The following is a 24,916-nucleotide window of genomic DNA, read 5'->3' as shown; positions in this document are numbered from 1 at the left end:
ACTTACCAAATTCCCCGAAGAACTCGTAATAATACACAGATCTCAACATTGTATCATATCGCCTCCGAAAATGGAACCCGACGCCCGCATCGAGACCAGCAGCATGATCCGAGTGGCGGTGCTTCCGATCGCCACGGCACCGCCTCTTCTCTTCCGCGACTACGCGTCCATGCTTCTTTGCCACAACACCGTCTCCCTCTCCTCCATCAGCTCCTTCTACACTGAGCATCAGAAATCCCCGTTTCAGTACCAGCCTTGGGAATCCGGCAGCATCCGCTTTAAGTTTATCATCGGCGGATCGCCTCCATCTCCCTGGGAGGACTTCCAGTCCAACCGCAAGATCCTTGCTGTTATAGGCATCTGTCACTGCCCCTCTTCCCCTGATCTCGCTTCTGTCGCCAATGAATTTGCTGCCGCATCTAAGAGTTATTCGTCAGCACTTGTCCAGAGATGCTTCGCCTTCAGCCCTGGGGATTTGCAGGTTAGCAAGGTTTATTTATGTTCGGATAATAGTACACTGTCAAATATCCTTGTATCATGGAGATTCAAATATCGTGACGGGTCGATCAGTTCGATTACAGCCATATCATCTTCGAGAGAATGCTGACTGATGGTTGAAAAGGGTATTAATTTTTAAATGCATCGAAAATATGACGTTATCTTTAATCGAGTTTAACTGTTGGAATTGTTGGATTGGGGTTTTAAAATTATGGAAGCTGAGATTTCTTTTACTTCGAACAGATAACTTTTCTTGTGTTCCTATATAATACTTTGGACACAGTACGTTCAGTACTTTTAGAGCACTGCCAAATGGTTTCTTACTTAATCTCCTGTGATTGTTGCTACTCTCACGAGTTTGTTGGAAATGAGTTACTTGTTGCCTCCCTTAACTGTGAACTTCCTCATCTTGATTTAAATTTATGGTTGTGAAGTCATATCCTTGTCAAATAAACTTTTGTTTTGCTACCATTTTCCCTTTACATCTTAGTTAATCATGTATTGCAGCTAGAAGAGGAGAGTTATAAGAAGTGTAACTTGGTGTTGCTTCCCCCAGCTGACCGGCAAACACAGGAACTCCATCTACAGACAATGATGCAAGATATTGCTGCCTCACTGTTAATGGAGTTCGAAAAATGGGTTCTTCAAGCAGAATCTGGTGGCACTATTCTGAAAACACCTTTAGATTCTCAAGCTAGTCTCAGCTCAGAGGAGGTTTACATTTTAGGTCTCCTGATAGTTTTGTTTATTTATTTACCATTTATATCTTTTGATTATATTAGTCTTTAATAAGATTATACTGAAACACAGCCTGATCATTGTAAATGAAAAATGCCAGGTGATTAAGGCAAAAAAGCGGAGACTTGGTCGAGCGCAGAAAACAATAGGGGATTACTGTTTGCTGGCAGGATCACCTGTTGATGCCAATGCCCATTATTCTACTGCAATGGAACTGGCTAGATTGACTGGAGATTTTTTTTGGTATGCTGGGGCAATGGAGGGCAGTGTATGTGCATTGCTGGTAAGAATGAAATACTTAACTGTGCTAGTCTTTTTAGTCGGTCTCCCAGAGTTTTTCTTTGCTATTATTATTATTATTTTTTTGTATGCTACTCCTAGGTTTGTCCAGGATGATGCCATTAGAATTTTATTATATATGGTTTGTCTCTTTTTTTAGCAGTGTCACCAGAAATATCCAGGACATGGTGCCTTGATGCATTTTGTTTGCCAAAGAAATTGTCTTGGTGGATGAGACCCCCGAAGAAAAGATTAGAACCACAAAGATGAGGATCCTAAGGGGGATGTACGGACATACAAAAATAGATAGACTGATAGGGTTAGAAACAAGTATATTAGAGGGAACTGCTATCAGAAAAAAGACGACATGTCTAGGGAGAGATTATCTCACCTCTCACTAAAACTGAGGCGACGTGTGTTCTCTCTGAGTTTCTTCCTTTCGTTTGTCTCCTTACTTCCGACTTTTGTTTTCGACTTTATGCGGACTTTTTTCTTGTGTATTCTACTTCGCTACATCTTTCGCTCGTTGTGACCCCCTGCCCACGCTAGTTGGTAGCCGTAGCATGCGACACATCCTTCGTAGGCTATGTACCCTGGTTGTTCGCTGATTTACGACGCCGAAGATGGACAAAAACATGAATGTCGGGGCTGAGCAAAACCGATGGACAAAAACATGAATTTTGGGGCCGAGCAAAACCCTAGTGATTGTGAAGCTTCATTTGTAGAACAAACATAGACGAACCTCCTAGAGAATGGCAAAATGTCTAGTTCCTCACAACCTGGTGAGGAGAGAAAAGGTCTGCAGTCTCTCAGGATAAAGTTCCGTATGCCAGCTTCTTTATAGATAATCGTATTCTTGATGACAAGTCGAAACTGGAGTTTATTCCTCACGGGAAGGTGAATTGGTGGTCCATTTTGATGAAATTGAAACGGTAGAACAAGCCTGGGGCTTCTGCTTGGTTGAGTATGCGATAGGTTTACGGCCTAATGCATATATCCTCGCGAATTTTGTGAAAAATTGGGGAAAGAATGTCGAATTCGAGTTACAGAGAAATGGTTGGATTCATTTTACTTTTCCTACTGCGATGGAAAACGATAAAATACTCAATGGAGGTTCATACATGATTCTTGGTAGGCATTTGGTTCTTAAGATGTTACCCAGGTGTTTCTTGTTCAAAGAAGAGGATATGAATTTCATTCCCATCTGGGTCAAAGTTTATGGTATTTTTTCTGATTGTTGGACCAACAAAGGCCTAAGTCGTGTGGCCTCGGTCATGGGTAAGCCTCTCTATACTGATAAACTAAGACAAATGAAATAAAATCTACTTATGCCTGTTTGCTGATTGAAGTAGATGCTATGAAACCTCGAGTTAATGATCTATATATCCTTCTGCTTACAGAGGAATACACCAAGCTGGAGTTTGTCTATGAATGTAAGACGAAGTATTGTGTGGATTGTAAGACATTAGGTCTACTGGTGGTTGTGATGGGAAAAATAGCAACACCAACACAGGAGATTCGGATACGATAATGAATGGAAATAGGATGAGATCCAATAGCCACAAGAGATGATGAAACATTTATCATAGGGGAAGCTCTCGGACCCATAAAATTCATGATCACACACCGCACCTATTGAAGAGGATTGCAACAAGATAAGGGCTCCCATTTTGAATCAGACAGAACCAATGTTCACTCAAGAAAGAAAACAGGTTGTGCATAAAGAAGTGACCCCTGAGATTGTTAAGCCTGGAGTAATTCATGAAAAACCAACTACTGAAAACATTCTAGATGTGAGTTATCATTCTTTACAGAATGTGGAAGTGAATCCTAAAATTCATGAGCGTGTGGAAAAAGTGGATGCAGTGACAGAGGTGATGTTTCACAAACATGGACTCAAGAAACAATCATATGAAAGTCTAAGTGATACCAAATGGATATGAGTAATATACAATAAGAAGAAAAAATCAAGGGATACACACAAAAAAATAGCAAAAGGAAAGATTTTGAAGGACGACGACCCCCTTAATCGCCTCGGTTCTTAGATGAAGGCTGCTTGCTGGAACATAAGAGACTTGATAAGTCTTCTTAAACAGAAATGTGTACATGCCATGTTACTTTAACATGACTTGGACATATCATACCTAGTTGAGATTTAAATTGATTTGGTTGCGATAGATAATTTCATGGGGTTTTATTGCTCGGGTTTAAGGCACTTTAGTAATTGTCCGATTAATGGTAAATGTAGAATTCTTCTTTTATGGAATGACAAGAGAGACAATTATACATTGGGATTATATTAGAAAGACGATGACTTGGTTGGACTTTTCGGGGAAATTTATTGGGTTATGGAATGTGTCACCACCACCTCTTTCTCGATATCCATTAATGGGCAGCTTCATGGTTTCTTCCAAAGGGCAAGAGCCTCCGACAGGATGACCCTTTATCCCCCTTTCTGTTTGCTATTTGCTTGGAGGGATTGACAAGGAAACTCAACTCTCTAGGAAGAGAGCCAAGTTTCAAACATCATTCCAAATGTGCTATTTGAATATCACACATTTGGCCTATGCCGATGATCTGCTACTTTTTTCGAGTGCAGATGTGGATAGTTTGAAAAATTATGATGTGTCTTGATGAGTTTGGGTGAATAGCTGTGTTGAGAGCCAACTTGCTCAAATCAAGCATTTATTTAGCATGTGTGGATGCTTTGGCAAGATAAGAAATATCGCAGATTATGGGTTTTAAGGTAGGATTCTTCCCTGTTATATATCTAGGAGTTCCCTTAGCCATGGAAAAGCTTCGTGTCGCCAATTATAGTGTTCTGATAGACAGTATATCAGAGTGTATTAGAGCATAGTCAAGAAACACTTTGTCTTACGAGGCAAACTTGAGTTCATAAAGGTTGTCATCCAAGGGATATAATGCTTCTGGCTTCAGATTCTCCCAATTCTTTTTGGTATCAGTGACAAAATTTACTCTTTGCGTAGGAAATTCATGTGGACAAGTAACCATCCATCGATAGCTTGATCCACTTTTTGTGTATGAAAAAATGGTGGAATGGGTTTACAGGATTCGAGGTTGTGGAAAATGCTCTACTTGCCAAGACATTGTGGAATATTCACACAAAAAAAGATGCCCAGTGGATCAAATGGATAAATCAAGTTTTTGTTCAGGAGAGAAGTATATGGGACAAAAGGGTATGTGAATGACTCTTGTCTTGTTAGGAAAATCTTTTCGATCCGTGATGAGATTCTGGTTCATGGGTCGGTGGAAGACTATAGCGCTGTTGTGGTTGGTTTGATGGAAATAATGATATTTACAAAGCCTACTATTTTTTTGCCCCAAATTATGGAAACTGGCCTAGGAAGCCACTGGTGTGGAAGAATTGCCTCATTCCTAACCACAACAGCGCCTGGCCTAGGAAGCCACTGGTGTGGAAGAATTGCCTCATTCCTAAACACAAGTTTTTTGTATGGTTGTTTGCTCATCGGAAGTTATTGTCTAGAGATAGACAACCTTATGTGGTGGAGAATATATGTATTCTTTGTGGTGATTTTAATGAATGTTTGATCATTTGTTTTTTCATTGCTATTTCTTAATTCTCTTTGGACCAAAATTTGAGAATAACTAGGAATGATCAAATTCATGGGTACTCATCAAGCCTTAGTAAAGGCCTTCAGAGGGATGTACCTAGGGACTTCCTTCCTGGCAAAGATGTGGTACATGACTATGACAACTATCATTTTTGAAAATTGGAGTGCAAGAAATCGTTGGCTATTTGCAAGGTTCTAAAATTCGACTGGCGCAAGACCAGCACCTAGGCAGGGAGTAGGTGTCACTAGGTGGATTCCACATTATCAACATAATAAATATTATAACTCCAACGCAATAACATTAAATGTAAAACGCGTTCAAAATTACATAACTAATAGAATATCACAAATTTACTTCACTTATTCTCCATAATTTTCAACAACTTGTCGTCAGCGGACACGAACTTAATCTCATTGTGATCTTTCTCTTCTTCTTCGGATGCAACATAATCCTCATGAAGTTCTCTCTAGATCGCAGACGAAGATGGAGCTTGGTGTCTTAGGGCAAGACAAATTGCATTTATTGCTGGACTTTGGGTTAAAGGTTTATAAAAAAATTACATTTCATTTTTTATTTAGTCGGTGCCTAGGGCCGCCTAGGCTGGCTGACTAGCACATTTTCGGTGCGGTCGGCTGGGCATCTAGTGCCTAGTCCGAATTGTAGAACACTAGCTATTTGAGAATGAAGAACAAAGAGTTGATGACATATTTATGAAAATACAGATTTTTGTTCATTGTTATATAAGGTTTTGAGTAATCCATGTATGTTGGATGTCAAGTGGTTAGTTGTTGGTTCAAGGAGTTAATGTTCTCGTAGATCTATTGAGAATGCCCAATGTATTTGTGCTCCTATATTTTACATTAATGATATGACCATTTCATGTAAAAAAAAATTATATTAGAGAAAAGTTGGAGTTGCACATATCGAAGAAAAATTGAGGGAAGCACCTGAGAGGGTATGGACATGTACAAAGGTAACCAATAGAGGATCCAGTTATGAGATGTGAAATCATGACTCATACCCATATTAATAGACGGAGAGGGAGACAAAAAAAGGACTTGGATAATAATGATTAAGCTTGATATGCATGATCTAAATATAAATGAGATATGGTAGGAGATAGAGCACAATGGCGTATGATGATCCATATAGCTGACCTCATTTAGTGGTGTAAAAGCTTGTGTGTGTTGTAGTATGGTTTATCTTTTACCAAAAATCTGAAAAATGCCTTTTTGATGTAGAATAGAAGTCTGCAAATCCACCCTATTGAAGCATTAAGCTGACAGTTTTATAAGATTGAAACAACCATTGAAATTTTTATTTTTTAACTGTTATTATGAGATTGAAAGAAAATATGTGTTGCCTAATGCTAATTTTTAAGATGAGCATTCTTTGCGAATGTTAATCTTAGAAATGAGGTTCAAATTACGAATCTTTCGTGATCGAATTTAATGTGTGTTTTTCTACTGCTGGGCAAGCATTGGTAATTGAGACGTGAAAGTGCAATTTAGCAGCCAGTTCCTCGTTTAAAAGGATACAAGGTAGCATGTGTTCTATGGCTCACTGATTTAGAATGGCCTTTTAATCCTTAGTAAACATGAAGGATACTGGTTTATAAGTTCTGTGTTAAGTAGGATACTAGGTGCCCATGACTAGTTTGTGGCTAAAGCTTGAATGAAGATATATCTATAAGCTTTATGTTTGGGAGCATCTTCTCATCACAGTGTTCCTTCATTTTGTGTGCTATTTTCATATTATGTCAGAAGCATTATTTCCCCTATTTTTCTCTGTCAGATAGACCGTGTGGGTCAGAAGGATCCTGTGTTGGAAGAGGAGGTCAAGTATCGGTACAACAGTGTCATTCTTCACTACAGAAAATCATTTATTCAAGACAATGCTCAAAGGTATCCATATTAATGATCCAAAGAATCAACTCTTGTTGTAATGCCTACTCTTTAATGATCTTTCACTACCAGTATTAGGTATAAGGTTGTATGACTGAAACTTATCACATCCTTCATAACTTGTTTTTGATACCCGTTCTTCATAACTTTTGATAAGAAAAAAATTTGAGAATTTAATTGTGGATTGCAATTTTCGGTACTGTGATCAAAGCTAAGATTTATACATACAATTGATGCATTAGTTTGGACCAACTTTAGTAAGATCTTGTTTGTCAGTGAATCAAATTGGGACCACATTTGTCTATTCTATGGTAATTTGCAATGCAGATGTAGCGTTGAAAGGTAGTGTAATATATTTTAAAAATGGAATAAAATGGAATATCCTAAAGATATGGTTTTTCTTCTGACAATTTGATGATTTTCTATGATGGACGATGATTCTCTTATTTTTGGTGGAAAGACTTTCTTCTGACATTTTTGATATCATTGATTATCATTTAATTGCTTAATTTACTATTTGTTTCCATCAAATCTCTGCTCAGGGTTTCACCCTTAAGTTTTGAACTCGAGGCTACACTAAAGTTGGCAAGATTTCTCTGCAGGTATTGTTGTTAGATTTGTCACATTTAGTTGATGATTTTCACATACTATGACTTTCTTATCCTTCAAACTTTTTGAACTGAAAAATATCCTCCTCCAATGCCTTGACCCGTCTTTTTTCTTCCAATTAGGTGGGAACTGGCTAAGGAGGTTACGGAACTGTTGACTGCAGCAGCTGATGGAGCGAAATCGCTGATTGATGCCAGTGATAGACTAATAGTATATGTTGAAATAGCACGGCTCTTTGCTGCACTTAAATATCATAGAAAAGCTGCTTTTTTCTCGAGGCAGGTTGCTCAGTTGTACTTGCAACAAGATAATAAAATTGCTGCTATCAGTGCTTTGCAAGTGTTGGCTATGACAACGAAAGCTTATCGTGTCCAAAGTAGAGCATCTAGTGACCCATCTCAGGTGAATTTTTAACTGCCTGTTTTCTTATGCAATTTTAGTTGCTTGACATTCTGTAGCAATTTGATGCCTTGAGGGGGCAATTTCATTCATGATAAAGATTGGGATGAGTATAACACTCAACTTATACTTGGACATGCTTGCTACTGGTTTGACCATGTTCGAAAATTAAAATTTTATTTCTTTTCGGGCATCTTGGTTTTTCGTTTTCAAATTTCTGTAGATTTGGACATGAAAATCATGAATCAATCATGAAGCTGAGTGTGGAGCTTGACCACAGTGTTTTGTGAAATTCATTTGGCTGCGATTGATTTTTGAGGTTCAAGCCTTAGAACAGAAGACTGTTCTTGTGCTGTTGGTTTTCCAAGATGCCAGCATTTCTCATTGTTATATTCTTCTTTTCTAAAGGATGCTGGACGACAAACTCATGCGGATGAAGGGAAAGCACATCGCCACTCGATTGTCTCCTTATTTGAGTCACAATGGAGTACCCTGCAAATGGTTGTACTAAGGGAAATTCTTCTCTCTGCTGTTCGTGCGGGAGATCCTCTTGCTGCTTGGAGTGCAGCAGCACGTCTAATTAGGTCTTATTATCCTCTAATTACACCATCCGGGCAAAATGGCCTGGCTGTTGCACTTGCAAATTCAGCTGACAGGCTTCCTTTAGGAACTCGGTGCAGTGATCCGGCTTTGCCCTTCGTAAGGTGTTTTTCATCTAATGATCTTGTTTTCTTATCTTGATATTAGACAAATTGTTGTTAGATGTTACAGGAGGAGTTCTGTGGCAATTTGTCTTTTGAACTTTTGTTGGCCTCTCATAGAGTTGCTTATGGATGCAAGTCTGTGTGATTCCGTTAATTTGACCCAGCAATATGCAGATATGTTTACGGGAGCGTATGTGTAAATTTTGTACTTAATTTGCATACGTATTCTATACATGTTTCACGAGCAAAACATGTAATTTATGCCCGTGTACTTTTGCGTTATACTTGTTCTTCAGCTGAAATTCTGTTGGTATTTATTATAGAATCTGAAACAGTCTTTCTTGACTTCTGAAATTAGGATCTGGTTCCTCAAAAAGTTATTCTTTGCTAGATTAAATTTTCTTTTCCCTAACCTTTTGTCTTGTTATATCACTCCAGGTTGCATTCATTTCCTTTACAAACATCTCCAGCGGACATTGTTAAACGCAATCTAGCTAGAGAAGATTGGTGGGTAGGATCTGCTCCTTCGGGACCATTCATTTATACACCATTCAGCAAAGGAGAGCAAAATAATAGCAATGAACAGGAGCTAATCTGGGTGGTTGGTGAACCAGTTCAAGTGCTAGTGGAATTAGCAAATCCCTGTGGCTTTGAATTGATTGTTGATAGTATTTATCTGTCTGTGCATTCAGAAAATTTTGATTCCTTTCCAATAAGTGTCAATCTTCCACCTAATTCTTCAAAGGTGATCACACTTTGTGGAATTCCTACCAAAGAGGGCCCAATTGCTATTCCTGGGTGTATTGTCCATTGTTTTGGCATTATCACTGAACATTTTTTCAAGGATGTCGAGAATCTGCTTGCTGGGGCAACTCAAGGGCTTGTGCTTTCTGACCCTTTCCGCAGCTGTGGGGCAGCAAAGTTAAAAAATATATCTATTTCTAATATTTCAGTGGTACCACCCCTGCCGTTGTTAGTGTCTCACATTGTTGGCGGTGATGGCTCTGTTATATTATATGAAGGTGAAATTCGTGATGTGTGGATTAGTTTGTCCAATGCTGGCACTGTTCCTGTTGAGCAGGCACATATCTCATTGTCGGGGAAGAACCAAGACTCTGTTGTGTCGGTGGCTCACGAAATTCTAAAGTCAGCCCTTCCTTTGAAACCTGGTGCCGAAGTGACAATTCCTTTAACTATAAAGGCCTGGCAGCTTGGCATGTTGGGTCCTGATGGTACCGCCAGCAACACTGTCCTTGGAACTGCAGGGAAACAAGTTAGAGATGGAAGCTGCCCAATATTGTTGATCCACTATGCAGGTATACTTCTGACAAATGTTACTCATCATTGCTTATGCCTTACACTTTTGTACTGGTTTGGTATTACTGTTCTATTTTGGGTCTTGGTTTTAGGATTTAGATCTGATTGTCCCACTTACTTATAACTGCTGGTTCCACATTGAGGTTCTCGAGTAATGATGTCAAGAACCACTAATTTTTGTCATGGTGGTGATGATTAGATAGAGGAAATCTGTCAGGATTTCTTATGCAAAGGGTACTATTAAGCTGAAGATGAATAGCATCACTTTGGAATAGCGACATTAAGACCATGTAAAATGATTAGTTACTGATAATTTTTATTTGAAAATGAACCACAACTTCATTAATTTTAGATTGACTGCTTGGCTCAATTCAGTTATTCTATCTTGTGAACTTTCCTACTAAATTTTATGTTAAATTTATTTACAATTGCTTGTAATCGCCAATCATTTATGGTTAGCTCCACTGGTACATTCTGGAGTACCTGCAACGGGGTCTGTTCCTCCTCCTGGGAGACGTCATGTCATCCCCTTGAACATCTGTGTTTTGCAAGGCTTGTCTTTTGTAAAGGCCCGCTTACTGTCAATGGAAATTCCAACCCATGTCGGTGAAACTTACCCCGTGCCTTTAAAAATGAATGGTGATGGCAGTGAAGAAGATGATGGTTCTGAAAGAGAAACTGATAGGTTCATGAAAATTGATCCTTACAGGGGAAGTTGGGGGCTTCGCTTTCTTGAATTAGAGCTGTGTAATCCAACTGATGTCGTCTTTGAGACTAGTGTTTCAGTTGATTTAGAGAAGTCCGATGAAAAGGAGAGTCCCTCTCACTATAATTGTACAGAATTTGGTTATCCTAAAACAAGGATAGACAGGGATTACACCGCTAGAGTGCTAATACCACTTGAACATTTCAAATTACCAGTTCTTGATGGTTCCTTTCTTGTTAAGGGTACCCAAACAAGTGGGACTGTTGGTAAAAGTTCAAGCTTCTCAGAGAAGAATATTAAGCTTGAGCTCAATGCTTCTATTAGGAATTTGATTTCTAGGATTAAGGTGAGGTGGCACTCTGGACGCAACAGCTCAGGTGAACTAAATATCAAGGATGCAGTACAGGCTGCTCTCCAGACATCTGTCATGGATGTACTACTGCCAGATCCGCTGACATTTGGCTTTAGGCTTGCTAAAAATAGTATGCACAATGACGCAAAACTGAATTCACAAAAAAAATCTGGTGCACGAGTGAGTTCACATGAATTGGGAGGGGGCTCCATCACCGCACATGAGATGACCCCAATGGAAGTGTTGGTGCGCAATAACACAAAGGAGAACATTAGAATTAGACTTGGTGTCACATGCAAAGATGTGGCTGGTGAAAACTGCATCGAGGGTGACAAGGCAACTGTTCTGTGGGAAGGTACAACATTTGATTATGCAATAACTTTGTGTTTTTTTTCATATGCATGTGATATACTTCACAAAGTTTGTGCATGAGATAATATGGTATTGTTTGATCTTAAACTCCACTCAAGAGTTACAGGAAAGAAAAATTAAAATAATTTTTGTTTAGGTAGGAATTTAAAGTGGAGGTGACATGTAGAAATTAATGGTATGATCATTATATGAAATTAGTAAAATATTGTAATGATCGGTATGAAAAATTAGAAAGAAAAAAAAGAATAATAGTTTGATTATTAGATTTTAAATAGTTGATTCGACATATGATGTGATGTATGGATGAAATATTTAAAAAATAGATAGATGAAGGGAGTTGTTTGAAATCATCAAACAGACAATGTTTGGGCTCTTGAGATCGACACAAGAACCCAAACAAACAGCATGTATTTAATAAGAGGCTGCTTTTTTTTCCCCCCCCCCAAGGAAAAGAATGTTATTGTCGGCAATATTTTCAGGTGTTTTGACTGGTGTTGTTATGGAAGTCCCTCCTCTGCAAGAGATGAGGCATACTTTCACTCTCTATTTCTTGATCCCTGGGGAGTACTCCTTGTTGGCGGCTGCTGTCATTGATGATGCCAATGAAGTGCTTAGAGCTCGAGCAAGAACAAACTCACCTGAAGAGCCTATCTTTTGCCGTGGACCTCCTTTTCATGTTCGAGTAAATGGGACTGTGTGATGTCTGTTGTATATTTAAGGTTGGTTACCTTTACTTTCCTTGTTCTGGGACCATCCATGGTTGGTTGAGCCATTTTTCGCGACTATTCAATGAGGTTGCTCTATGTTGTGGGTTTTTGGGATTAATCATGAACATTTTATGCTGTCGAATGTTATTTATTTACAGTGCTTGCATGATCGATGATCGAATGAACAATTGGTATTCTGTAGGAAAAGTACAATTTGTCTTCAATTTTACCAGAAAAATGTCGGTAACCAGTGAATGTAAATTTCCATTTCAGTCGAATATAAATTTAATGAGCCGATTTAGTCTCAAACATTTTAATTTTTCCCCAACTTAGATGGTTAAATGCAGGAGAGATTTTGCACGTGAGAGAATTCCCAAAGTCTGATTTACCAAAATTTATCTACAAAAATCCTGAAATCACTTGTGCCCTAATTTCTTGTTCTCCCAAGTGAAGAAGATCGCCTTCCTTGTTGCTGAGCCCTCACCGCTGGCCGAGGCAATCGCCGCTTACCGACCATGAATGTTCGTTCTTCTTTCATGTTCTGTGTTCAAGATGGTTTTAGATTAGGTTATTATTGTTTATATTTGTGCACAATATTTTCGAATGGCATGCTCAGAATGTATGACACCAAATTTTATTTAGAGTGAAACGCTCTATTATATATATTTTTTAATGAATTATAATTTTTTTCAACGATTGGAAATTAACTCTTTGCGTTGGAACACCATCTGATGAGTAGTAGAGAACCATATAATTGGTCGTTTTGAAAAAAAATAAAGTATAATTAATGTTTTTCCCAGTATATTACTATCGATTGTAATTTCTTTAGAGTAGATATCTTGTGAGACAGTATCGCGAATTTTTATCTGTGAGACATGTCAATCTTACTGATATTTACAATAAAAAGTTATATTTTTTCATATATGATCCAAATAAGAGATCTGTCTCATAAAATACGATCCGTAAGATCGTCTCACACAAGTTTTTGTCATTTTTTTAATTCTAATAAAAAAACGATACACATTTTTCCCTCAGTTGCAGGGGTTTTGTAAGTAAATAAAGTAGAGAAATATATTCTTTTATTTTATTATTCTACACTTTCTCTCTATATTGTAAAAAATATAAAGGGGAGAAAATATATCCAAAATGAAATAATACAAAATATAATAATATGGAAATATTATTATATATCAATCACATTACAAATATGATATTCTAGCCGTGATTTTTTTTATTCATCAAGACTCTCTCTCAAGTTGGCGTGAAGATGTTTGTTATGCTCAATTTGCTGATTTGAACTTCGAATGGTTGTCTTAACAAACTCTTTGTAAGAATATTTGTAAATTGCTGCACATTTGGAATAAATGGAATACACGTGGTCTCATCTTCCACTTTTCCTTTACAAAGTGTTTATCTATTCTATGTGCTTAATTAGATCACATAACACTACTATGTTATGCTGATAGCTGAATTGTTGCCACAATAAAGCTTTATCGGTAAGCTTAACGGTCCCTTGACATTTTCTAACTCTCTCGATCCACATAGCTTCACTTATTCCATGTGTCATTGCTCTAACTTCGGCTTCAACACTAGTTCTTGCAGCCGCAACTAAACCCCACATAAATGTTCAATATCGAGATGTCGATCTTTTGTCGATGACTGATCTTGCCCAACCATCATCCATTTATGCCTCAATTCCTATTTCTTCACATTTTTCAAACAAAAGTCTTGTCCCTGGAGAATTTTTAAGTAACTAAGAATCTGGTACACTGCTTCAAGACGTTCTTTGTGTGGAGATTGCATAAATTGACTAACTATGCTTACAACAAAGGCAATATCATGACGTTCGTGACAAATAATTCAGTTTTCCACTAGTCTTTGGAATCTTTCTTTGTCAAGAGGTGTGCCATATTTTACTTCCTTGAGTTTGAAATTTGTATCAGTTAGGGTGACAGTCGGTCTACAACCACTTGTCCCAATTTCTTTTAAGAGATCAAAGGTGTAATTGCGTTGTGAGACTACAAATCCTTTTTTTGATCTAGCTACTTCCGTTTCCATGAAGTATCTTAGTTGGCCTAGATCTTTAACTTCAAATGATGTAGCCAATTTTTGTTTCAATCCATCCATTTCCTCCATGTCATCCCCAGTTAATTAGAATGATGTAATTAGCATGGACAATCAAGATAGATGTCTTCTCTTGATATATTTTATAACATGGTATGATCAGCTTGTCCTTGAGTGTAGCATTAACCTTTAAAGAATGTCGTAAATCTCACAAACCATGTTATGAGAAACTGTTTAAGACTGTAAAGGTTCAATGTAAACTTCCTCTTCTAGGTCATCATTCAAAAAGGAATTTTGTAAATCTAACTATTGTAATGGCTGGTCAAGACTAACAACATCAATTGATAATAGAATTCGAACAATGTTCAACTTTGCAACCATAGAGAATATTTTAGAGTAATCACCTCCATAAGTCTGCATTAATCATTTTGCTATCAATCGTGCCTTGTATCGTTCTAAGGATCCATCTGAGCTATATTTTATAATGAACACCCTTTTGCATCTAATTGTAGTTTTTCATTTGGGTAGATATACCGACTCCTACATGGTATTCCTTTCCAGAGCTTTCATATCCTCAAAAACAACTTCCGTCCACTCAAGGACTTTTAGAGTTTCATAAATATTGTTCGGGATAACCACATTTGATAATTGTGAAATAAAGGTGCCAAATGAAGAAGATAGATTTTTACATGATACAAATTTTTTTTTCAAAGGATGCTGTGTACAAGACCCGGGAAATAAGAAGATCAAGATCATCATATGTTTTTTATTCATAAATTTTGAGACTACATGCGGGTTATTGAGGCTCTCATCATGAATCTCCTGATCCAACCTTCGAGTAGCTAGATGCTTGGAAAATTGACAAAATTCACACTGAGAAAAGAGATTTTTGTATTCAAAAGTAACTTGGGAAACATGTTCTTTAAATAACTAAACTTAAGATGTCCTAATCTTTAGTGCTATATAAAATGACACGACGATTAGAACTGAACATGTCATTTTGTCTTGCCTATGAAAGTAAGATCCAAAAGGTAAGACATAGAGACCAAGATTCAATAAAAAATATATGATCTATTTAAAATTTAATTAAATAAATAGATTTTTACTTTATTAAATCGAGGAAAGGGAGTTAACTCCCTGTTAGTTAGGTGAGATCATTAACTAATTCATTAATTAGTTAGTTAGATTTCACTTTTAAAAAATTATTTTTTAATCGATCTCGTCTCAGGATTTCAGGGTTTCATTTTAGTTATTTTTGTGTTCTTCACAGCAAAATAATCAAAAATCAACTGAAAATTTGAAGATCTGTAAGAGAAGTAAGTATATACTCATAATAATATGTTGTAGTAACTAGATTTGTTTCAATTTAGTTCTGATTATCTTTTGTTAGAATTTTTGTGGGTGAAGTTAGCGTGAATATTTATAGTCGAGCAAGGTAGTGTGGGTTGAGTGTGCTAAGTGCGTGGGTCGAGGAGATGGATGGAGTGTGCTGGTATGGGGTCGCGTGTGCAAATATGTGTGGGTCGAGCATGGTCATGTGTGCTGATGTGTGGGTCGTATGTTGGTCGAGCACGTGTGTGTGGGTCGAGTCAAATCCCGGCCCAAATCTTGCCCCATCACCCTCGACCCCCAGGTGGGTAAAGCTCTTCACACGTCGACCCAGGTGTGAAGTATGGGTCGAGCTCTTCACACTAGGGTTGTGTGTGTGGATCGAGTCATGTTAGCTTGCAATTCATGGGTCTAGTGATGTGTATGTGTTGCAATTCATGGGTCGAGTGTTGCATGTTGTGATCCCTTTGAAGTAGTGTTGCGGCGCTATATAGGTAGCGCCTATGCGTTTGAGCTTCGCAAATTCGGGAGCTGCGGCGCTTGTTTGTAGCGCCTAGGCGCTTGAGCTTCGCAAATTCAGGCGCTGCGGCGCTAGTGTGTAGCGCCTAGGCACTCATTTATTTCCAGTGACGCTTCACATAGCATATTCTTTTGAATAAATAATCTTGTCTCTAATATAATATTTGATCTAATAATATGTCTTATCTATGTTTTGTAAGTTATGCCAAACGTTGTTGTCTTTGAGTACAACGGAGAATTAGAAATTAAAGTTGATAATATATTTAAATGACGTTCATGGTCGAGTGGTAAGGGGGCAGTGATTTCTTTGGATTATGATATTTTTTCTACAGAATATATAGAAAGAGAGATATACAAAATTATGAATCTAGTCGGCACAGAAAAATTGAAATTAAGTTGTCTTCCTGATGTGAAGCATTGCATATTCGTCCAATTTATATTGAGGATGATAATTGGAAGCATACTTATATTTTGGATTTGGATGTGCAAAAGAAATAACTGTATTTCATGTCAAATTTGAGCTCAATATTATTTCTCTTGATATCGTTGAAAGTGAAAATATCGTATCAACAGATTTAAATGTGACTCCTTTGGATGATGATTGTGTCGATAATGAAACAAATATGCATGATTACTATTTTGATTGAACTTTATTCTCAAATAACCATTGTACCAATAATGATGTATTGGAAGATATAAATATTTCATGTTCAACTGAAAATATAGAAGAGAATGATGTGAGAAGCAGAGAAAATGATGTGGAGGACATAGATGCAGTGCATGTGGATGATAATGATGTAATGCAACAAACTTACATCCACCACATCAGTGTAGCTCATGATACTGAGATTCATGTTCAATCTAACAATGATACATATTCATTTACCGATTGTTCCAACATATTTATTGGTCAAAGATTTTCAAGCAAGACTGAAGTGAAGAAAGTGTTATCCAAAATTGCTTTGAACTCGTTTTTTGAGTTTGAAAGTGTCAAATCTTCCACAAATATCTATTCGGTTCGTTGTGTGACTAAATGTTGCAGCTGGAGAATTTGAACTTCAAAATATGAGGACTCAACAGATTTTGTGATTCGTACATACTGCAACACACACAATTGTGACTTGACAGGAATGCGTAAAAGGCATAGACAAGCAAGCTCATATGTTGTTTGTGATATGTTGGTAGAGAACTTTCGGGGAAAACAAAAAAGACCTCAACCAAAATATATTATGACAATGATGCGGAATAAGGGGTTGACATTACTTATTACAAAGTCTTGAAAGGCAAACAACTTGCTCATGATATCTTCAGAGGTGATCCTGAAAGAAGTTTTGCTATTCTGCCTTCATATTGAAAATGGTCAAGAGAATGAATCCAAGTATTATAATAGATTTAGTAGTAGATGAGCATAATAGATTCAAATATTTGTTTCTAACATATGACGCATGTGCAAGAGGATATAGATACATGAGAAAAGTCGTATCTATTGATAGTACATGGTTGAAAGGAAAGTACGATGGTACTTTACTTGTGGCTTCAACACAAGATGAAGATTTTCATCAATATCCTTTGGCTTGGGCTATTGTTGATGTAGAATTCATTGCTTCATGGAGTTGGTTTTTGACGAAGCTCTTAGAAGTAGTGGTTGTGAGGAAGAGTTGGTGATTATCTGAGACAGACATTCGGGTATCATTGCTGCAGTTGCTGATGTTTAAAAAATGCACATCATGGCCATTGTGTATGGCACTTGCCACAAAATATGAAAATTCGTTGCAAAAAGAAGGGTTGTACCGAAGCGTTTATGCATTTAACAAAAATATATAAGCAAACCGACTTTGACGTGGAGTACGAAAAGTTTAAGACAAATATCCCGATGCTGCAAAGTTTTGGACGAAAGTGATTCATTGGATTGATGGACTCAAGCATATAGCCAAAGATCGAGGTATAAAATTATGACAACAAATGGTGTTGAATCTATAAATGCAAGATTGCGTTAAGAAAAACAACTTCCAATCATTGCACTACTAAATTCTTTACAGACATTAACTACATCTTGGTTTTCAAGGTATTGAAATGCATCCGTCGCATCAACAGCAAATTTCAATCCAACTGTTGATTCGATTCTGCATGAAATGTTTAATAATGGTCGGGGGTATCAAGTTTATGAGTTGGGTCGTCTTGATTTCGATGTTTGAAGTTCTATAAACAGTGACATTGTGGATTCGGAATCGAAGAGATGTACCTGTAAAGAATTTGATATTGACACGATTCAATGTTCTCATGCAGTTGCAGCGAGTTACTTCAGCGATGTTAATTTTTATTTCTCGTGCTCAGAATATTATTATGTTATGATATGGTCCTTAGCCTATTCTGAGCCAATATATCCTGTTTTGAATCAGAACAAGTGGCCACTTGATAATATGTTAGCACTGCCACATGTGATCAAGAGAAGACATGGAAGAAAAAAACAAAACATATTTTCTTCTATTAGAGAATTTGGTAGAAGATAAAGTTGAATGATATTTAATTTTTTTGAATTTAAAGACAATCAATTTTATTAATGTGTAATGTTTGGAGATTGTAATGTGTTTGCGGTAGATTTTTATGTTTGGGTCGAGTGGGTCGATTTTGGGTCGAGTGGGTCGAGTGGTGGAGGTTGGGGTTTGGTTTAGGGTTTAGGTCGAGTTTGGGTCAATTTGGGTCAAGTGGGTAGATGGATTTTGAGTTTTGATCATGTTGTAATATATCATTCATTTTAAATATAATCAAGATGTAAGTATATAAAAAAAATTAATTGTGTAAAAATTTTAATATGAGTTATATATTATAATTTAAGGATGCTAGTTAAAAAAATTCATAACAATAATTGAAACATAATGTTAAGAATGTATTATTTATTCAACCAATGTGAGTTGAATATCTACTCGACTAAAATTCTTAACAAATTTCATAATTCTACTAAAATTCTTAACAAATTTCATAACAATGGAACCTAAAAAATTAATAACAAATTTCATTACAACATTTACTGAATATTTAACGTATCTCGAGCCATATGAGTTGAATGTTTAATGTATCTCAATGGGTCGATCTTCTATGTTGTTCGTGTACTGAGCGTGGGTCGAGCCTTCATGCCAAGGTCGAATGGGTTGAGCCACCTCCATGGGTCGATGGGTCGAGCCTGTCTCGACACAAAACCTTTTAGGCTCGACCCAAAAACTCAAATTAGGTCGATGGGTTGAGCCTCTCGACCCAATTTGAGGTTATGGGTCAAGCCTAAGAGATTTTGTGTGGCTCGACCCACTCGACCCACACAACCCCATCCTCGACTCAATGAATTTTTTTCATTGTTCAAAATATATTGAGCGTACTGAAACTCCAAAACTCTTATGAAAATTTATTAAATCACATAAATTCAACTCAAAATCAATATAAAATAGCATATAATTGTTTTAATCCAATTACCATAATTTATCCCAAATAAAATAACAACAAAAATGCCTAAATTCCTCAATCTTCTCATCGTTCAATTGATAGACATTTTCTCTGAACATTGTATATGATGTTGTCGTTAAACAGTAAACTCCACATTCACCGCTGTAATAAAAAAATATAAAATATACATTGATATACACCAACAATAATGAAATAATAATTTTAAAATAAAAAATTTTAACCTGATTTTTTGAGTAGGAAAATCATATGGCATAACTATGCTCCATCTTTTAGAAGTGTCACTGACACCCAAGATATGTGGAAGCATAAGCGACAAAGGGTTAATAAGTTTAAGTAATATTTTTCCCGACCTATCTACGCTGCAGTCTGAATCCATGATTGTGATCTTCTTAATGTTAGACAAAACTTTTAACAAAACCCAATGTCCTGGAAGATGAAAGGGTATCAAAATTATTTTGCCTTTATTCAATGGAACAACTGGACATTCACCAATTTTTGCTGTCACATAGGGCATCAAACATTCTACATTATTCTGCTCGCCCTCATTGAAAGCACTCAAAACGAGCTGATGAAAATCGACGTCCATCAATGACACGTCTTGTGACATTAAATGTGAATACGCCCTTTGTAACTCAAGCAACCTCAACAACATTATTGAATATGCTGAAAATGATAAAGTGAAATATATTAATTATTGAATATGCTGAAAGTGATAAAGTGAAATATATTAATTACTAACTCAATGTAATAACAAAAAAGAAAATAAGAAAAAACTTACGGTCTCATTCAACCAACAAGCAGGTGTCCCCAATTCAAGAAACAACTTTCTATCATAAGACGAGTATAGCCCAAATATTCTCGTATTTTCCGTGCAACAATTAATCTCAGCGCTTACTCGAGTCCATGATCTATTGGCGAACATTCTCTCTCTCTTCTCAAAAGACAGAGACATCATATCATTTACAGGAAGCGAGCTTTTAACCGGGCAGATAATGAGAAAGCATTATCCCCCAGGAAAACGAAGAAATAGTGCAAAATAAGAAGGGTGATGAGAAAGTTTGCATCTGAAAAGCACATAAATTGAGGCATAATTCGGAAGGAATTTGGATAGAGTTGGTTCACAAGGACACCAAAAAATTTGGCTACCTAGATGTAAAAGGAAGGAATAGGGAATCGAAGACCATTTCTGATCTGATCTCGGAAGAAAGTGGTGAAACCAAGGGGAGAGTGATCGGCCTTATCAGAGGGGCCAAGAATTAAAATAGGGAAAAAAAAAGAGATAGAACCAAGACCTGAAGTTCTTCGTCGGCTCCCGAGTGCAGAGTGCTGCTCATGGGAGAAAACCAAGGAACTCTAGGAATCTCAGAGTGAGAAAAGCTGAAAGCCCAAGCTTTACTTTTACCTTTTTTCAAAACTCGAGAGGGGCCAGAAGCAGAGGGTTTGATTCTTAGTTTTTTTAGTTTTGGCGGGAAGGTGAGTGGAAGAACGCTTTTGGGAGGGAGAAGAAGGAGAATCAGAGCGCATCATCGTAGACTCATAACCAGATGAGCCTCGCGCATTTGCTCCAGAGATAGAGGAGGTGGAATGGGACATTTTCAAAGAAAAGCGGAGGACAATAAAACTTACAAGATTTCTGAAGATACATCATCATCATGACATCACCCTACTACCCGAGAATATGAAACGACAAAAATTTTCCATGACCGAGAACAAGAGCAGTGATCGGGAGCAAGAGAGTTATCGGGACATCGAGAAAGACTCTAGCCCGGCTATTTATAGAGGGAGTGGTGATACCCCCGGGGGGCCCGGGTCGGGGGTACTGGATGATCCCGACTCATGGGTTAGGTCCTGAAAAGCTTTGGGACAGTTCAATAATAGTCGAGTAAGTGACTGCATGAGACATCATCTCCTTGGGCTGCCAGACACGGGCTTCCAGACGAGTTCCCGGGTGATGGTTCTCTACCCAGGTTACCTCGATAATAGCATCTCACTTGAGTGCACAAGTATGAGATACCTTATCTTGGTAATCATTAGTGTCAGAATCGCATGGATTTGATAAGGAAAAATGGATAGTTTGGCGTGTCAGAGAAGTTGGTGTCAGAAAACAGGGTATGTGCAACCATCTTACCATAATTGGTAAGTGGACATTGAAAACAAGGTCATCAATGACTTTCTTTCTATAAATATCAAGTTTGTTTAAACATTGATTCATTCATGGTCTCATATATATTCTACCCCCACCATTTTACTCTCCCAAAAAAGATACCATTGATGCAGCATTTCTCCTTGCTATATTAACTGCTGACTTTAGTATCGGGGTGGCCACGCCGGACATCTCTCTGGCACCCATTCACGTGGTTATCTTCGTGTTTGTAGATAAGCATTAGATTTTTCACATGAAAAATCTATGGTTTGGGCACATCTCGCTATGCTCTCATCCATCATCATTTGCATAACCCAACCCGGTGAAATTGCCAGAGCATCTTACACCCATTTTTACCCGGTCACATCAGATATCTCTTTGATAGTTTCCTGATATTTCTTCTCAGTGGACTTAGGAATACAATCTTCATAAGTTGTTGGCAATATAGTAATCAAAGTTTGGTTGCCATTAATTTCTTCCTCAAAGATATCACTCAGTCACATAGCTAACATAAGAGTAATTGGGCTCGATTTTTCTTTTTCTTTTCCAAATGGCATTTTAGACTAACAACTAAAATTTTCAATGCATGCTTGGCGAGTAAGATCCCCGATACACACTATCACAAACCCACATCCTTCCACCATCGGTTGTTTCACCCTTATAGAAAAAGAGAATTCATATGTAATCAATTCACCAGAAAATTATTCGGATTAGGAATATGATCTGCGGGTCGAGATGGCAACACATGTGGTAGTGTTGGTATTTTAGAATTCCATAAAAATTCGCGCAATTCTGAATCATCTTCCTTTTGTTTGTTGATATACTTGTTAACCATAGACTCATCATCAAATAACGTAGCCAATCCCATCGGTTGAACCCATTATTGTGGTCCATAGAGGTAAATTTCCTCCTCGATTCAGGTTTGTGTCTAGAGACGATGCAACTAACCCTTACATATTTAGGAACACCTGGAATCTTGCTAGCTAATTGTTCAAACACATGTTGAGACTTCGATAAGTACTGATTTGACGTAAGTTACTCAATTTTCTAAAGGAAATTTTGAATTCAGATGGCCTAAACCTCTTGTAAAAAGTGAACAAAAACTCACCCGATCTATCGAACGATTTATATTGATTCATCCCTTCATACCAGTCTTATGCATCACCATCTAGATAAAATGAAGCAATTATTATTTGTTGCGGATTCGAAGTATTACTATAGTCAAAATACCTTTGTATGGATGTGTAGCATCCTTACCTAGAGTGCCTACATTAAACAATTCTGGCATGTAATATCAAAATTAAATAAACCATAATCGAAGAAGAAGCAGATTTCTTGAACGACTGACCTTATAGCCCCAAAGAACTAGGCCTCTGTTACCCTGCCAAGTCTTGCTCTAAGCAATTATGATCTCTGCATGTCGGAAACAGTTAACCAGGACATCATAGGATGTCAGATTGTCATTGACGGTTGCACGGTCACTGAACGATTTACCTTGTAGTGCGAGCGAGGCACGTTGGGCTGGGTAAAAACACCCGCCCTAGCGCGAGGTCCTCGCGGATCTCTCATGCGCGCTGGGGCGGGTAAAAACACCCTCCCTAGTGTGTCATGCTCGTAATTTTGCCAATAATTATTTTCTTTTAAACAAGTCCACCTACAAATCAACCTAAACATATGAGGGGCAAACATATGCATTAATTATGACTAAACAAATAAAAATTTAGACTCGATACCATAAACTTATGCGATAATGAATTAAAATTAACATAATAAAATATGCAAAAACAACACCTATCAACCTCCCTATACTAACATTTTCCTCGCCCTGAGCAAAATAGGTTACAACACATAACAACACGAGAAGTAGCTCAACGGTGCATTCATGGTTTTGATTTGCCTCAACGAATATCCAACATAACCTTCATCAATCAATGCACAACGATAGTTTTCGCACATCACCTAGAAGTTTAAACACCACAATTTTTTATTTTTAAACGTGTGTGTGCAATGTAGGTTCGAGACTCATGCACTTAAACAGTTAAATTGCCAAAGCTGCATGACAGTTTAATCAACATGTTAGTGTAAATATCCATCTCACGTCCCTCTTCACTAATTATTGACCAACAACACAGATGATTAGGACTTGCCAGGCACATATTAAAACTTTAGTCAGGGTTACTTTAAACAAGATGAAATAGGTAAAAAGAGATGAGTACAATGATATATCGATTCGTGCTCATTCATATTTTGCATCTGATTTTCTTCAACTCCATACATCCACATCTTTTTAGTCTAAGAATAAAATTTCATTCCTGTATTTGGATCTCCTACACCTTACATCTCTGCTGGAACATTTCATGTTCGCAATCTTGATTTTGATGTTAACAAAACTTGTTGTTGTACTTCTAACATATTTACTCAAATGGGGAGTTATTAAAACAAGAAGCAAGCTGAAACTGAATTCTGCACAAACTGAATTTCTGGCAAAATTTGGTATTTTAATGATATCTCTCAACTGGACGATTCAAATGACAATCCATTAACTTCACTGATAAGAAAACTCAATTTCAAACAAGTCGTATTTCACGTCAGTTGGGCAAAATCGGATGTTATCAAGGTCAACTGATCGCTGAATTACCGAACTGATTGCACGAAAACAACAATCAGTTGGGTATGAGCAGTTGGGGTATTTGGGCCATATCTCTCAGCTCGATTATTGGAATGAAGCGATTCAATATGCCCTGGAAAGATAAGACGATGATCTACAAATCATCTTCAAAAGTCAAAGTCTGAATCGAAGCTTCAAATGCTGATAAATGACGATGAACCTACTGGTTCTGCACAAACTAAAATCAGCTAGGATGATTTCAGCAAACTAGCTGAAATGAACCAGCAGCTGACCAACTGAACTGAACTGAACCAGCTGCTGACCAGTTGAACTGAACAACCAGTTGAGTTGACCAGTCGGGAAAATGTCCAGCAAAGCGAATTTGACCATTGCAATTTCAGAAACAGTACAAAAACTTTCCAAACGGTCATATTATTGTGTCTAACATATATATCATTGTTCGGGGCTTATAGATACATCTTGAAGATCAAACAAGAGCTTTTGAACAGGATTCAAAGCATGGGCAGTTAGCATGAAGAAATCATCTAGTTGAGAGCACAAGCCCTTGTGTGAGGATACATTTGAGACGTATACTATAAAGAATAAATTTCTCACACA

General features: G+C 37.4%; 1 protein-coding gene across 4 annotated transcripts; it reads left to right on the top strand.

Annotated features, from left to right (window-relative positions):
* LOC142553678 (trafficking protein particle complex II-specific subunit 120 homolog) lies at positions 1-12,705 on the top strand. 4 transcript variants are annotated; one of them, XR_012821984.1, is made up of 12 exons: positions 1-481; positions 1,006-1,212; positions 1,337-1,519; positions 6,904-7,013; positions 7,556-7,615; positions 7,745-8,024; positions 8,430-8,725; positions 9,164-10,041; positions 10,502-11,455; positions 11,952-12,191; positions 12,338-12,422; positions 12,527-12,705. XR_012821984.1 is itself a non-coding variant. In XM_075664116.1 (11 exons), the coding sequence occupies exons 1-10, from the start codon at positions 71-73 to the stop codon at positions 12,170-12,172; spliced, it is 3,600 nt and encodes a 1,199-aa protein (XP_075520231.1). In that variant the 5' UTR covers positions 1-70; the 3' UTR covers positions 12,173-12,191; positions 12,527-12,705. The 4 variants fall into 4 exon arrangements, 2 of the variants coding, with proteins under 2 accessions (XP_075520231.1, XP_075520230.1); XR_012821985.1 differs by having other exon boundaries at positions 12,338-12,435; XM_075664116.1 differs by lacking the exon at positions 12,338-12,422.
* Positions 12,706-24,916: the final 12,211 nt, after the last annotated feature.

Source organism: Primulina tabacum, chromosome 8 (assembly GCF_025594145.1).
Source record: "Primulina tabacum isolate GXHZ01 chromosome 8, ASM2559414v2, whole genome shotgun sequence".
Taxonomy (NCBI): domain Eukaryota; kingdom Viridiplantae; phylum Streptophyta; class Magnoliopsida; order Lamiales; family Gesneriaceae; genus Primulina; species Primulina tabacum.
This window is presented reverse-complemented; position numbering and strand designations above follow the sequence as displayed.